Raw genomic sequence first — 12,023 nt, 5'->3', positions numbered from 1 at the left:
TCGGGTACCAACATGACGACAATAACAACCTTGACGGCGACACTGGACGGCAAGCGCCCGGCAGTCTATGAATATGAAAAGATCACCATCGAACAGCGAGAGAATGTATCGAGCCGAGCACCCATACAGCCCCAGACACAGACCCATCCTCCCCAGACTCAGCCCGCGAAGACACCAAGTTTAACCCAGCGAGCGCTACTCGTCCACGCCGCTCAGCAGCCCTACGCCCTGGTGACCGACCATGCCGTGCCGGCGATCCTGCACAAAGACGAGATCCTGATCAAAGTGATCGCTATCGGTCTAAACCCCGTTGACTGGAAGGGCCCGTAAGTCCCCTGCCGCCTCGCGGCTCCCGTTTTACCTCGGTCACCTACAAACCCTAGTCCAGCTCCTAACTCTGTACAGAGCCTACAATTTCGGCCTCCCCTCTCTCCCCTGGGTGAACGGACGCGACTTGGCGGGCGTCGTAGTCGAGACTTCAGACCAGACGGAAGGCTCACGCCTCCGCAAAGGCGATCTCGTCCTCGTCCCCTCGACCGACTACCGTGATATCCGCAAGGCCGCGTTCCAGGAATACGCCATCGCAACACACTACAACGCTGCCAAAATCCCTTCACCAACACATACGCACGCCGCTGCATCAGTAGGTGTCGCGTTTGTGGCGTCGGTCCTAGCACTGGGTGTCTCACTGGGTGTGGATTTTGGCGGGATCCAGCGGTGCCCTGGCCCAAATCTCCCCTACGTTCTGAGCAAAGTGGAAGAGGAGTCAATACCTCTCGATATTCGGGACGAGTGTTTTGCCTCTAGGAATACTATTGAGAGACCCCGAAGAGGGGATTGGATCGCCATCTGGGGTGGTATGTCTTCAAACAGTATCTGCACGGGCCCGGCTAACAGTGTATTCCAGCCTCAACAACAACCGGCTTGATAACAATCCAACTCGCACGACTGGCAGGACTCAAGACCGTCGCTGTCGCTGACATTGCGCGCCACGGCAAGAAGCTTCACGCTGCAGGGGCAGACATCCTAGTTGACCGACACAATACTTCCCGCGCTGTCGAGATTATCCGCGGTGTGACAGGAGGTAAACTTCGGTACGCCATTGATATTGTCGGGAAAGAAACGGCCACATTGCTACAATCAACACTGGACCCGAGCATTAGCGAAAATAGATCCCACGCGCATCTACTCGGGCTGACGGGTCTACCGCCTGGTAGTGACCGCGATGAGCGGATCAGATACCACACTGTCCCAATCAAGCTCTTCCATTCTAGTCCTGAAGTAGGCGAGTCGATGGTTTCCTGGCTCGAGAGACTGATCGAGTCCGGGACGCTGGAATTGCCTGAGATCATTAGGGCAGAGGGGGGTCTAGAGGGGGTCAATGAGGCGCTGGAGATGCTCAAACGGGGAGATGCGAGTGGGAAGAGGATCGTGATGAGTTTAGACTAGACGGTGCACTCTACGGTTGGTTATGCGTTATGATCTTGGTTAAAATGCAGTTTTGGGATCGGTTATGATATACATAGAAGGCGTTAGGTAGAACTGAGTATACTTCCTATCCTGATAAAATTATTTGTCTCCGTAGAGCCGACGGGCTATATATGTATATTCTTTGGCCGGGTCGAACCAACTACTTGTAACACCAGAGCAGATGACAAGAACATAGCAAAATCCTCAAACAGAAATGTAAGAAGAGCCATCTAAATCTATATTTAGTTTCTATATGCCACCGAAGCGCAGCGTCAAGATGGTCGTCTCGACTTGTCCGTGCCAAAAATTCGGCACAGCTCCCGGCTAAGCAATCATCAGCACTGACGCAATCCACCCAATAATGTCGCCATTGCCCCTCGTTCTGAGCACCGGTGGGGCATGTACTCAATACCTTTCAGTGAGGTGGTTGTATTGGAGAATACCCAGGATGGCGAACGTGGTGATAAACGTGACGTCAGTTGGGGTCGTTATTGGTATAGTCTACTTCACTCTTTCGTTGCGAAATCGCAATGATTATTGGGTCAGGCCGGCAAAATCTCCCAGTTTGTACCACGTTCAGTAAGGTGTAGTCGAGGCAGTCGAAGAGGGAATGTAGGTATCGAGCTGTCTCGCAGCGGATAAAGCAGCAAAATGGCACGCTGAGATCTTGATTGCAGTGGTTTCATATGAGGATCTCTCTATATCAGAGCCCTATCTAGAACAATGCAAGGATAATGCAGGTTCTGAGCTCGGGTATTGAGAGCACATAATACAGCCGGCTGGTTATGGCTAATTTATTGCTCACTTCTTTATTTGTTTATAGTCTGTATATGCACAACAAACACCCATTAGACATCTACCCACGTCTCTAGATACGTCCTCAAGTCAATGTCCTGGGGCTTCTTTAGATGCGGCGTCAGATCCTCCGCCTCCTCCATCTCTCTCCTCGTCCAGCCATTTCCAATCCAGGCAAATCGGTTCCCACTGGGATTAGTATACTCATATTCAAAGTCCTCCCATCTCGGGTCGCGACGGATGTAATTCAGGCTCGCCGCACTGGCGGGAAACAGGCCGTGGATCCTTGCTCCCGGTCGTCCGCCATTATACCAAGAGGAGCAGTTTTCTGTCCAAACTGTCCGCGGAAAGAAATTGTCGCTGTACTCGATAAAGTCGTCGGTGGCCGCTTTTGACGGAGCAAACGATTTGATCCCTTGCGATCGGAATTTGCGGATGATCTTCGCGATATAGACGATCTGGTTCTCGATGCTATTGGGCACGCTGCCGCCATGGCCGGTGGCATTGGGACCGCCGATCCAGAGGAGGTTCGGGAACCCCGGCGTCGCGACGCCGAGATAGTTATATGGAAATCCGAAATGGCCGTCGTGCCTCCAGGCTGTCTTCAGATCGAGGCCGTTGGCGATGATGCTGAAGGGCGGGCAGTGATCGACGTTGGCGCCGGTAGAGCAGATCACCACGTCAACGGAGCGTTCGACGCCGTCTTTTGTGACGATGCCGGTCTCTGTGAAGTGGGAGATGTGCGTCTGGATGTACTCGACGTTGTTCTTCGTCAGCGCTTCCAGATAGCCCGGCCCCGGAGTGGGACGGCGGCAGTTGGGCGGGAAGTCAGGGATGATCTTATCGGCCAGCTCTGGCTTGTCTTTGATTCGCGAGAGCATGAGCTTTGTCCATGTCTCGCGCAAGTTGATGTTAATGGGCGAGTTGCGGAAGATCGCTCCAAACCGACTGAAATAGCCCTGCTCGATGGACTTGCGGTACTTCAGGTACGTGTCCGGGTCATTGAAGGAGTCGATTTGCTCCTGCGGAATGATATTTGGTTCGAGGCGCCGTACGCCCACAGATCCAAACGAGTCGGCGATCCAGGTGCGGTTGCGCGCGTAGTGGTCGACGTGGGCGGCGATGGGTTGGATGGAGGGGAGAACTTGCAGCCCCGATGCGCCGTTTCCAATCAGGGCCACGCGTTTACCCTTGAGGTCTACAGAGTGGTCCCAGTTAGACGAGTGGAAGAGAGGCCCTTTGAAGGTGTTAATGCCCGGGTAGTCAGGGAGTTTCCAGGCGTTGAAGTGGCCGATGGCATTCAGGAGGATGTCGAGTTCTTCTTCGTAGAGCTGGCCCTGTCAATCACAAGCCCGGTATGTACAGCATGGTTTTGCGACATACCTTGTCCTCCTTCAAATCGCGTACAGTGACCTTCCACTTACCCTTGTCGCCAAACCACTCGGCCCTTTCGACTCTATGCTGCGCCCGAACGTACTGGTAGACATTGTATTTGCGCGCAACACCCTGCCAGTACTCTCTGATCTCGTGTCCTTGTGCAAACTCCTCCGTCCACTTGGTGTTTGGCTCGAAATTCGACTGGTAGACGTGCGCTGGGATATCGCACCTCACACCAGGGTATGTATTCTCAAACCACGTCCCTCCCTGGACGTGAATCAGTACCAAGACTCTTCAAAATCAGGAAAAACTCATACAAGATCCGCATTTTTATCATAGATCCGTAGGTCCAGCCCCGGCAGCTTTACAGGGAGTAAAATGCCTGCCGTGATACCTGACAGTCCGCCACCGATTACCCCGACCTTGATCGGTCGGACTTGGTCGATAGGGTGTTCTTCAATCTGGAATGCTGGTCTGGTTGTACTTTTACTGTTCGTCTCGATTGACACAGCCGGACTCGAAGCTGGGACTTGAGCTGGATCGTGTACGTGGATCGGAAGCGCGGTCTGGGTGACTACCGGTGTCTTGATTTCGACTGCAGCCATCTTGTTTAAGAGCTGGAGGTTGTTGCGGCTGTTTATCCCTCGGGCCCTCTCTATTTATCAATAGCAAATAATGGATCAGAGCGGGGAATCCCATGGTGTGATGCGATGCCTGGTGTTGAATGCTGCGCTGCACATGGCAAAAATGGTCGATGGGGTTGACATCACGACATTGGAGCTCGGGATGGTGACAGCTCGCGCCGTATTTTTCATTTCTCTTTCAGTTGGAGTAGTCTTATCTTCCCCTCGATGGTGTATGACAAGATACACTCCAACTGCATTTGCCAATACTGCTGAGAAATTGTGTAAATCGCTTCCACTGTACTTTTCAGTCTAAGGTGGCCGCCAGTCGTTGGACCTGGGGTAAGCGATACACTGTCTCAGTGGACCTTCATCAATGCAGAATAGGTCAGCAAGCAGAAATTCGTTAATAATCCAGTGGCCCGGTCATTCAATCATTCAAGCGAATGGTGTGAATAATGATTTCTCTATTATGGATTCTCCCCGTTCCAGATCTCGGCCACGCAAGAGCAGCTGCAGTATCTGGAGAACTCGCTAGACTCTGGTATGGGAGATCCCGAGGGAAATGACAAAAGTCCATTTCATAGATCCATATTCAGCTATAATGTGTTCATGGAATGAAGTTGACTGAACTTGGCTTGCTCTGCTGTTTTCGGTAAAAGCCAACCTAGGGCAAGGGCAAAGGCCACAATATAGGCAGGAAACCGTCCGTGATTGTATACTTGTAGCAGCGCGGAAACGAAATTTGATGGCCATTCCACCAGTACCATAAACAGAAGCAAAACGTCATTTCTCGGACGTGGAAGCTCCCTACACTGAGACAGTGGTTGGGCGTCGACAGCGCGAGATCAGCAGCGGAATAAACTGCGCTGAGGCCGGGAGAGTCTCGACAGCTCTGTATCTTAATTCTGGCGTAGTCACGATTTTTCTTTGAGATAATAACCACGAGTCGGGTGCTTTAATAGAGCCTGCAGGGGTGAGTCTAGGGGGCAATGCTGGGTTGGGAGCTTACAGTACAGATAGATGTGACTTGGCTGCAGCTTCAGTTGTGTACCTGGTATATTTCTTCCTCAAGTATATCACTCGCAGCGACCTTTCTGACCTCGAGTTGGTGCTCACTATCCTGGATCAAAATAGTGTCATCACCAGCCCGGAACAAGGAGAGTTGGGTCACTAGTTAATGTACTCGGTGACTAAACGGGCATATTTACACAGGAGCAAAAATGCCGCTAACTGATCAAGGCTCGCACGACATGGAAATGTGCATGAATTCAAGCACTTCACAGCACCAGCTCAATTTCATTCGTTCCCCCGCATGCCTACAGCATATCCGGTGGACCCCAATTAGTTATGCGAGATGAGCCACGGGGCTTGTCCCTGGTTCTGGCCTGAGTAGCATCTCCCTCCTCTACATTTAGTAGGAGTCAGTCCACAACAGCTCGAGCGTTTAGCTGAGATTATAGCCAATCTATTGCTTTGGAATTGACTTCTTCGTACACTCTTAAAAGGTCATTTCCCAATTTCGTCTGGAGCATCAACGGACAAAGGGCGATCTATAGTGCCGCGTATCAGAGTCGGAAACGATCTTACCCAACCTTGGGTACTCCTCGCTTGTCTCCGCGGTGATCTCTTCATACGGAAAAGGATCGGTCCATATCAGGTCGTACCTGGCCGATAAGCATCCCATGAGCATCCCTCTTTGCGAGACATACTACAGGGCCTTCTTACCCTCTTCCGGATACTCAGGCGCATCATCATCCCCCAACTCCTCGATGATGTCCGTCAGTGCGTCGTGCTCCCAGCAGATAAGAACGTTCCCGTCTCCATCAAAGTTATCCACGCCATCTTTGACACACTCTGGGTCGTCACGGTCACACGAGATGTCGACTTCTAGACCCAAGTCTTCCGCCAAAGGGAGAACGGTCAGGTAGGGCCTGTTGCGTTTTCCATCTGGGCAAGTCAGATCCAGCTAATCTGAGAACAGAGCTGCGTGCATACGATCCTTGGGTGTCATGGCCATGATGTACCCAATGTTATAGTCCGACGACAAACCAAAGACCTGACGGAGACACTGCGCTCAATCTTCGCCCTGCGCGCTGAGCGCAGTGCTTCCATCATCGGGCTTCTCGCCGTGTCGGATAAGATAAACTGTTGGTTTCGCAAAGGCGAGGGTGTACGTCGTGGCAAGGAGAGCGGCGATATGATTTTTGTATACATCTCTTAATCTCATTTCTTTCGACCACCCAGTGATATTGTGAGAAGCTGGGCTACCTGATGACACCTTATTTATACATTCCCGCCTCGAAACAGCCCCATGGGGCAACGATTAAGGACGACTGCCTGAAGGTAGTCTCTTTTAGCCTGGGTTATGATTGGCCGGCATTCGCACGTGGCGGGATTAATCATTGGTCTTCTTCAGTGAACTCAAGCAATTTCCACTCTGGCGGTGCTAGAGATAGTGCCTGGCTGCTGATGGACATCGATCCGGCCGACTATCGTGGTATTGCGTATTGTAGCATATGTGCGTCCACTCGTGAGGACCTTGGGGCAGTCCAAGCTAAGCGCCAATGCCACCATAAGCAGCTACTCAATTCGTTGAGCTATTCCCTGTACAGTTGTCTTCCAAGACATATAATATAAAGGAATAACATGATATATGGCCTCCACATGCCTGGAGAAACAACATAAGTGTAACTAGCTGGACAAATAAATTTACAGACCGCTAGGGCTAAAACCTGTATTGATAATTCTATTGTAAATAGCCATTAGTTACTTATATTGTATCTCGGTCCATGTTTGCTGAGCAATGAGGTTTAAAAGGGCTATTTTGAAACCTGATCGGTCTGGTTACCCATGGTGACTCTCTGCCGTACCTAATCGATCCTCCATCCTCGACACCCGTCACACATTCTGCAGTTGGCGACGTCATTTAGAACCCTTGAGCCGTGCTTTTCCCTATAAAGTCCTGCACAAGCAGTCTACTTGCCTATGACTGCGTGACACATAGCAACAACCATGGTTACACTACATAAGGCAGTCTCTTATATATGGCCATGCCGGTTGGAACCTGTTTCAGTGACCACCAATCTTCACTACTCAAAATATGGCTACTAAGGTCCTGGGGCAGGTCCCCTCTCTCTTTCCCCACGTCAAGCCAGATTGGTGGAAGGAAGCATATAACTACGTCTACCTCTGGGCAGACGGAGACTGTGTCGAGGATCCCGCCATCACAGAGGCAGAATGTCGGGTCTTACTCCAGATTCCCCGCGTGCGGAATCTGCTTGTCTACCCTCGCCTTGCCACCTCGTCACCATTGCGCGTGCTAGACCTATGTTGCGGACAGGGCCGGCACACAATCAATCTAGCAAAGCGACTCTCATCCGTCCAATTTACGGGGGTCGATCACAGCGAGTATCTGATAAGCCTTGCGCAGAAGCGGGCACAAGAAATCCAAGACGCAGAGGATCGCAGCTGCAACATCCAATTCCAGGTAGGAGATGCACGCCAAATTCCGGCTGGAGATGGAGAGTATGACCTGGTGGTCCTGTTGGGCAATTCATTCGGCCATGGGTCCTATGAGGACGATTTGCAGATGCTGCGTGAGACGTACCGAGTCCTGAAGCCGGGAGGCGTCTTCGTGCTTGACTGTGTTGACGGAGGTTGGATGCGCGAGAACTCCACGTCTAGCGGGTGGGAATGGCTTGACCCCGATACTCATTTCATCTCGGACCAGGAAGCCCGTGGGAAGCAGCTCGTTGTGCTCCGCGAGAGAGAGCTGTCAGCCGATGGCCGCCGTCTCGCGAATCGGGAGATCGTGATCGATCTCCAGGGCCCCGCGGTGCACCAGGACTTGTTCTATGCGGTGCAATTGTATGATATGCACGAGATGGAGGCGCTTCTTCGCAGGGCAGGGCTATGCAAGCAGAGCTACGAGAGCTCGCCAATTACGGCACCCAATAGTAACAGCAGCAGCCAGAGGGCTGGTGATCTGGGAATGATGGAACACCGACAGCTCCTCGTTGCGGTGAAACCCGATCCTCTTGATCCGCAGGATGCGGACACGTATATCCATCCCTCAGCAGTTCAGGATTACGATCCGCAAAAGGGAAGACTGGTGCGCGTTACTGCGCCTGTACCGGCAGGGACGGTGATCATGGCTGATGCACCCTACGCACTCGTCCCGGCTGTTCCGCCTGCAAGCAATGATGCGCTTATCTGCAGCAATCTGCGCTGCCGTTGGCGGATACCGCGCGATTCGTCCACATGTATTCGTTGTCCGAACAATTGTTTCCAAGACGTGATCTGGTGCGATGACCATTGCAAGGCTACTGGCCAGGCACACCATGATTTTGAATGCGCCTGGTTGAAGGAGCACGGCAACCAGATCCGCCAGGAAGAAGGCGAAGACGAGCTTGCCATGTTATGGGTAATCATGCGCATGCTCGCGGGCCGCCGGATCGAGTCGGATCTAATACGCAGATCCACAATCGGAGAGGATTCAAGTCCGTACCTTTGGAGTGACAGGTTCAAGCGCGGCTTCCAAGCAATGAAGGATATGCGCGGCAATCAGGAGGCCTGGCCGGACGAGAGGATCGCCCGCTGGAAAGATCTAATCCAGATATATCTCCATGACCGGCTTTCGGGTGTCGCCAACGACGAAGAGCTGCTTTCACTAATCTGCAAAGAAGAATCGAACTCATTTGGCCTGTATCATGGCGCCACGGGACCGCCGGACAGCCTGCAGGGCCAGCAGCGTGGCCCTCAGTATGGACTTGCCTGCTATCCGCGGGCGACGCTCTGTAATCATTCTTGCGTGCCGAATGTGAGTTTTCCGTTACCTTTCAGAGACGAACTTCAAGCTTTTCACAGAAAAAGAAAGAACTTATGACAGATTGGTTGCTAACAGAGACTTTGTACAGCTTAAACACGGCCCTGACGAGCAGAGCCGAATGGTCCTAACAGCTACACGAGATATCGCGGCAGGTGAAGAATGCTGTATTTCGTACTTCGACCTCACGGTTCACGTTGATCTTAATGCCAGACGAAAGAGAACGAGGGAACTATTCACCTTTTCCTGCACCTGCGAGCGGTGCTTGCGTGAAGAGGCCAAGGCCTGAGTAAGGAGGAAACAGCAGGGCAGGGTAGGCTCAGAGGGAATAATCGATACAGTAAGAAAGTACCATCCTATCAATAGTCTTTCTCGTATGCTCGCTCTGCCTATCATGCAGCTACCATTTACAATGCCCCTGCTTTAAGAGTATTTGAGGTCGCTACTTTGCAATAAGGTATTTCTGACCGGCTGTCAAAGTGCTTCGTCCCGAATTTGACGAGGTTGATTGAACAGCGCCAAATCCAGCTCGACCAGCCAGCGGTCACAGAAGCTACTCTGAAAGCGACCTTGAGGACCGGGCAGCCCAAATAAGAGAACTGTAATTTGACGGAAATCAAGGCGATGGCATATATATGCCGAGTAGGAAGAATCCAGACCCTTGGCCCCTTCCATCCCCTTCCTCCCCTTTCTATATTGAAACATCACCTTGTAAATTCTCCGAGTGATCAATAACCAGATGTCGATTCGCCGTTCTACCTACATATGGCAGACGTCTCCCTACTCCATCCCCATCAATGAGGCTGCCTTCCTCAGCAGATTCAAGCAGCATAGATTGCCCACCCACCAGCACACTCCTCTGAGGTGCGACAACTTTGGAGTATCAATAGTGATATAGACAATCGCATACGCCGTCCTCGCAAGCGTATACAACACCACGGCCCGGTTAATACTGACCCTCTGAACTCCAGCCACCGTCGCCATCGCGACCGCTCCAACCAGAAGCGCGTAGTTCTCGACCGCGTTGGCATGCGCGCTCTCGTTGCGCTTGATTATGTCCAGTGTCTTTTTCGAGATCTTGCCGGACTGCACCGCGGCGTCGCCGTACTTGGCGATGTCCTCGCGCGGCGAAACGTTGTGGTCGATCCCATAGTATTGCTTGAGAGTGCGGCTGGAGAGCAGCCCGTAGGCGAAGATGAAGTTGAACGCCAGTGCCGCTGGGCCTAGGTTAGGGACTGTCAGTCCCGGGGGCGTGGAGGTGAGCCCGAGAGTGAGCCCCAGAGTGGTTAAGAGGGCCATCTTTCAAGCTGAAAAATGCGATCTGAAGTGCAGTGCAGGCGTTGTCAGCTGGTCGCTGGTTTGAGGCAAGCTTGAAAGTCAGCGAGATGCGTGGGCTGACGCCAGGTCTTCTTTAATACACAGCTAAGTCGCGGGCGGATCGGCACCGAGTCGGGATCTCGGCTCCCCAGACTCCGTGAATGGGGACGGGAATTTGTATTGGTGTGATTGGGATTATTTTACTTGGGGGCTGGAACTTTTGTCTTAGCGGCCTCTTCTAGAGAGATCGATGTGCTATCACGTGTAAGCTTTCTTGTATTCCTATACCATCCTGCAATTACTGCCATGTCTACTTTCTGTCGACTTGGCCTTAGATATGCGCCAATAGGGCTGAACGAGTTACGTAATAAGTATTTAATGATTCAGTATGCATAAAAAATTTACTTATGAGGATATGGGGAGCATTAACCAGGTAATAAGTCATTGTCAGTAGCCCGGCAGCTTCTGTCCAATGCTAGGTAACGATACTGTTACTCTCCGGTAGTTTGTGGCTGGTAATCTACCGCCCAACTACGGAGTAATACGATACGCGTACGCCAGTACGGTCTGGTATTTACAAAGAATATCCTTAGGCTCGTTGCCTGAGCCTACACCTGAGCCTACACTGAGCTGCGCCTGAGCCCATTGAACAGTATGCTTGAGGATGAGACGAGGTAAATTACAATAACCATGGTATGGCTACCCCTTAGGGTATTTGTATTAGGTTCAGAGTGTCAAATGTCGAGCGGGTTTGCTACGTATCCTGTCCTGTACCTTACGGACTAGCCGTCACATAGAAGACTGCGATCCTGGCATATAACCCTATCTTTATATATTGCGTGGCTGCGCAATGGCATCATCTTTAATTTAGGCAAATCTTGGTATGCCATTAGTGTCAAGTTGATCTACCCTGCGGTCCGCTAAGACGTATCTGATACCGTTAATTAGGTCATTATTCTCGAAGCACGCCTTTTTTATTTCTCCTTTATATTTATTTTTTTTTTTTCTGTTTGTTCTGAGATTTTCTCCAATCCTATTGACAAGTGTATCAATGCAATCCATCAAGGGCATAACAATGGTATACGGGTACAATGGCATGCAATACATATACTCGACCTCAAGCTAGGGTAAGAACGACGACTTATTTGTCTAAATCTCGGCATGAAATCGTGTCGCCATGATAATAATGCAGATGATGGATGAGACTAGTACAAAGCAGGCAGGTCCTCGGCGATATCTCTCATTCACCTACCTAGGTAGGTATAGGTTAAGCAAAAGCTTAGTGGCGGACAAGCCTTGTCCTAGCGAGGTAGCATTGCTTATCTCCCCCTCTCCCCACCTCTCTTCTTCCTGAAGCAATGATTGGCATCTGGGCTTCATCTCCTGATCGCCGTTGGAGATCATGCCCGTTCCTGTCTTGAACGGGGACACGGAGGTAACCTCAATCTGTCCACCGCTGATCATAGGTCACCGGCTCTCTTCTACCATGCGTTTCTCCACTGTTGCACCGCTTATAAACGACTGTTCCCCTTGATCTGGTGATGGGAAGGAATAAGAATTAACTTTCCGCTCTTTCCGCTCGTTCCGCTCGAGACCGAAAGACAGGTTTCGCA

General features: G+C 51.4%; 5 protein-coding genes across 5 annotated transcripts, besides 1 other annotated feature; 2 read left to right on the top strand and 3 right to left on the bottom strand.

Annotated features, from left to right (window-relative positions):
• Positions 1-12,023: part of a sequence feature (contig 1.43 127..338545(1)) that runs on past both edges of the window.
• On the top strand, positions 13-1,449 carry ANIA_02559 (zinc-binding alcohol dehydrogenase family protein; the record flags this gene model as incomplete). The annotated part of the gene is made up of 3 exons (XM_655071.1): positions 13-326; positions 406-857; positions 908-1,449. 3 exons carry the CDS (start codon positions 13-15, stop codon positions 1,447-1,449), a joined length of 1,308 nt encoding a protein of 435 aa, XP_660163.1.
• On the bottom strand, positions 2,319-4,247 carry ANIA_02558 (flavin-containing monooxygenase; the record flags this gene model as incomplete). Its single annotated transcript, XM_655070.1, has 3 exons — positions 2,319-3,602; positions 3,649-3,909; positions 3,960-4,247. The coding sequence occupies 3 exons, from the start codon at positions 4,245-4,247 to the stop codon at positions 2,319-2,321; spliced, it is 1,833 nt and encodes a 610-aa protein (XP_660162.1).
• ANIA_11348 (uncharacterized protein) lies at positions 5,775-6,285 on the bottom strand (the record flags this gene model as incomplete). The annotated part of the gene is made up of 3 exons (XM_050613085.1): positions 5,775-5,818; positions 5,994-6,215; positions 6,264-6,285. 3 exons carry the CDS (start codon positions 6,283-6,285, stop codon positions 5,775-5,777), a joined length of 288 nt encoding a protein of 95 aa, XP_050468926.1.
• On the top strand, positions 7,369-9,382 carry ANIA_02557 (uncharacterized protein; the record flags this gene model as incomplete). Its single annotated transcript, XM_655069.1, has 2 exons — positions 7,369-9,087; positions 9,185-9,382. 2 exons carry the CDS (start codon positions 7,369-7,371, stop codon positions 9,380-9,382), a joined length of 1,917 nt encoding a protein of 638 aa, XP_660161.1.
• On the bottom strand, positions 9,915-10,392 carry ANIA_02556 (uncharacterized protein; the record flags this gene model as incomplete). The annotated part of the gene is made up of 2 exons (XM_655068.1): positions 9,915-9,966; positions 10,004-10,392. The coding sequence occupies 2 exons, from the start codon at positions 10,390-10,392 to the stop codon at positions 9,915-9,917; spliced, it is 441 nt and encodes a 146-aa protein (XP_660160.1).

Source organism: Aspergillus nidulans, chromosome VII, assembly GCF_000011425.1.
Source record: "Aspergillus nidulans FGSC A4 chromosome VII".
NCBI lineage: Eukaryota > Fungi > Ascomycota > Eurotiomycetes > Eurotiales > Aspergillaceae > Aspergillus > Aspergillus nidulans.
Note: the sequence above shows the minus strand (reverse complement) of the source record. Positions and strands in the feature narration are given on the sequence as shown.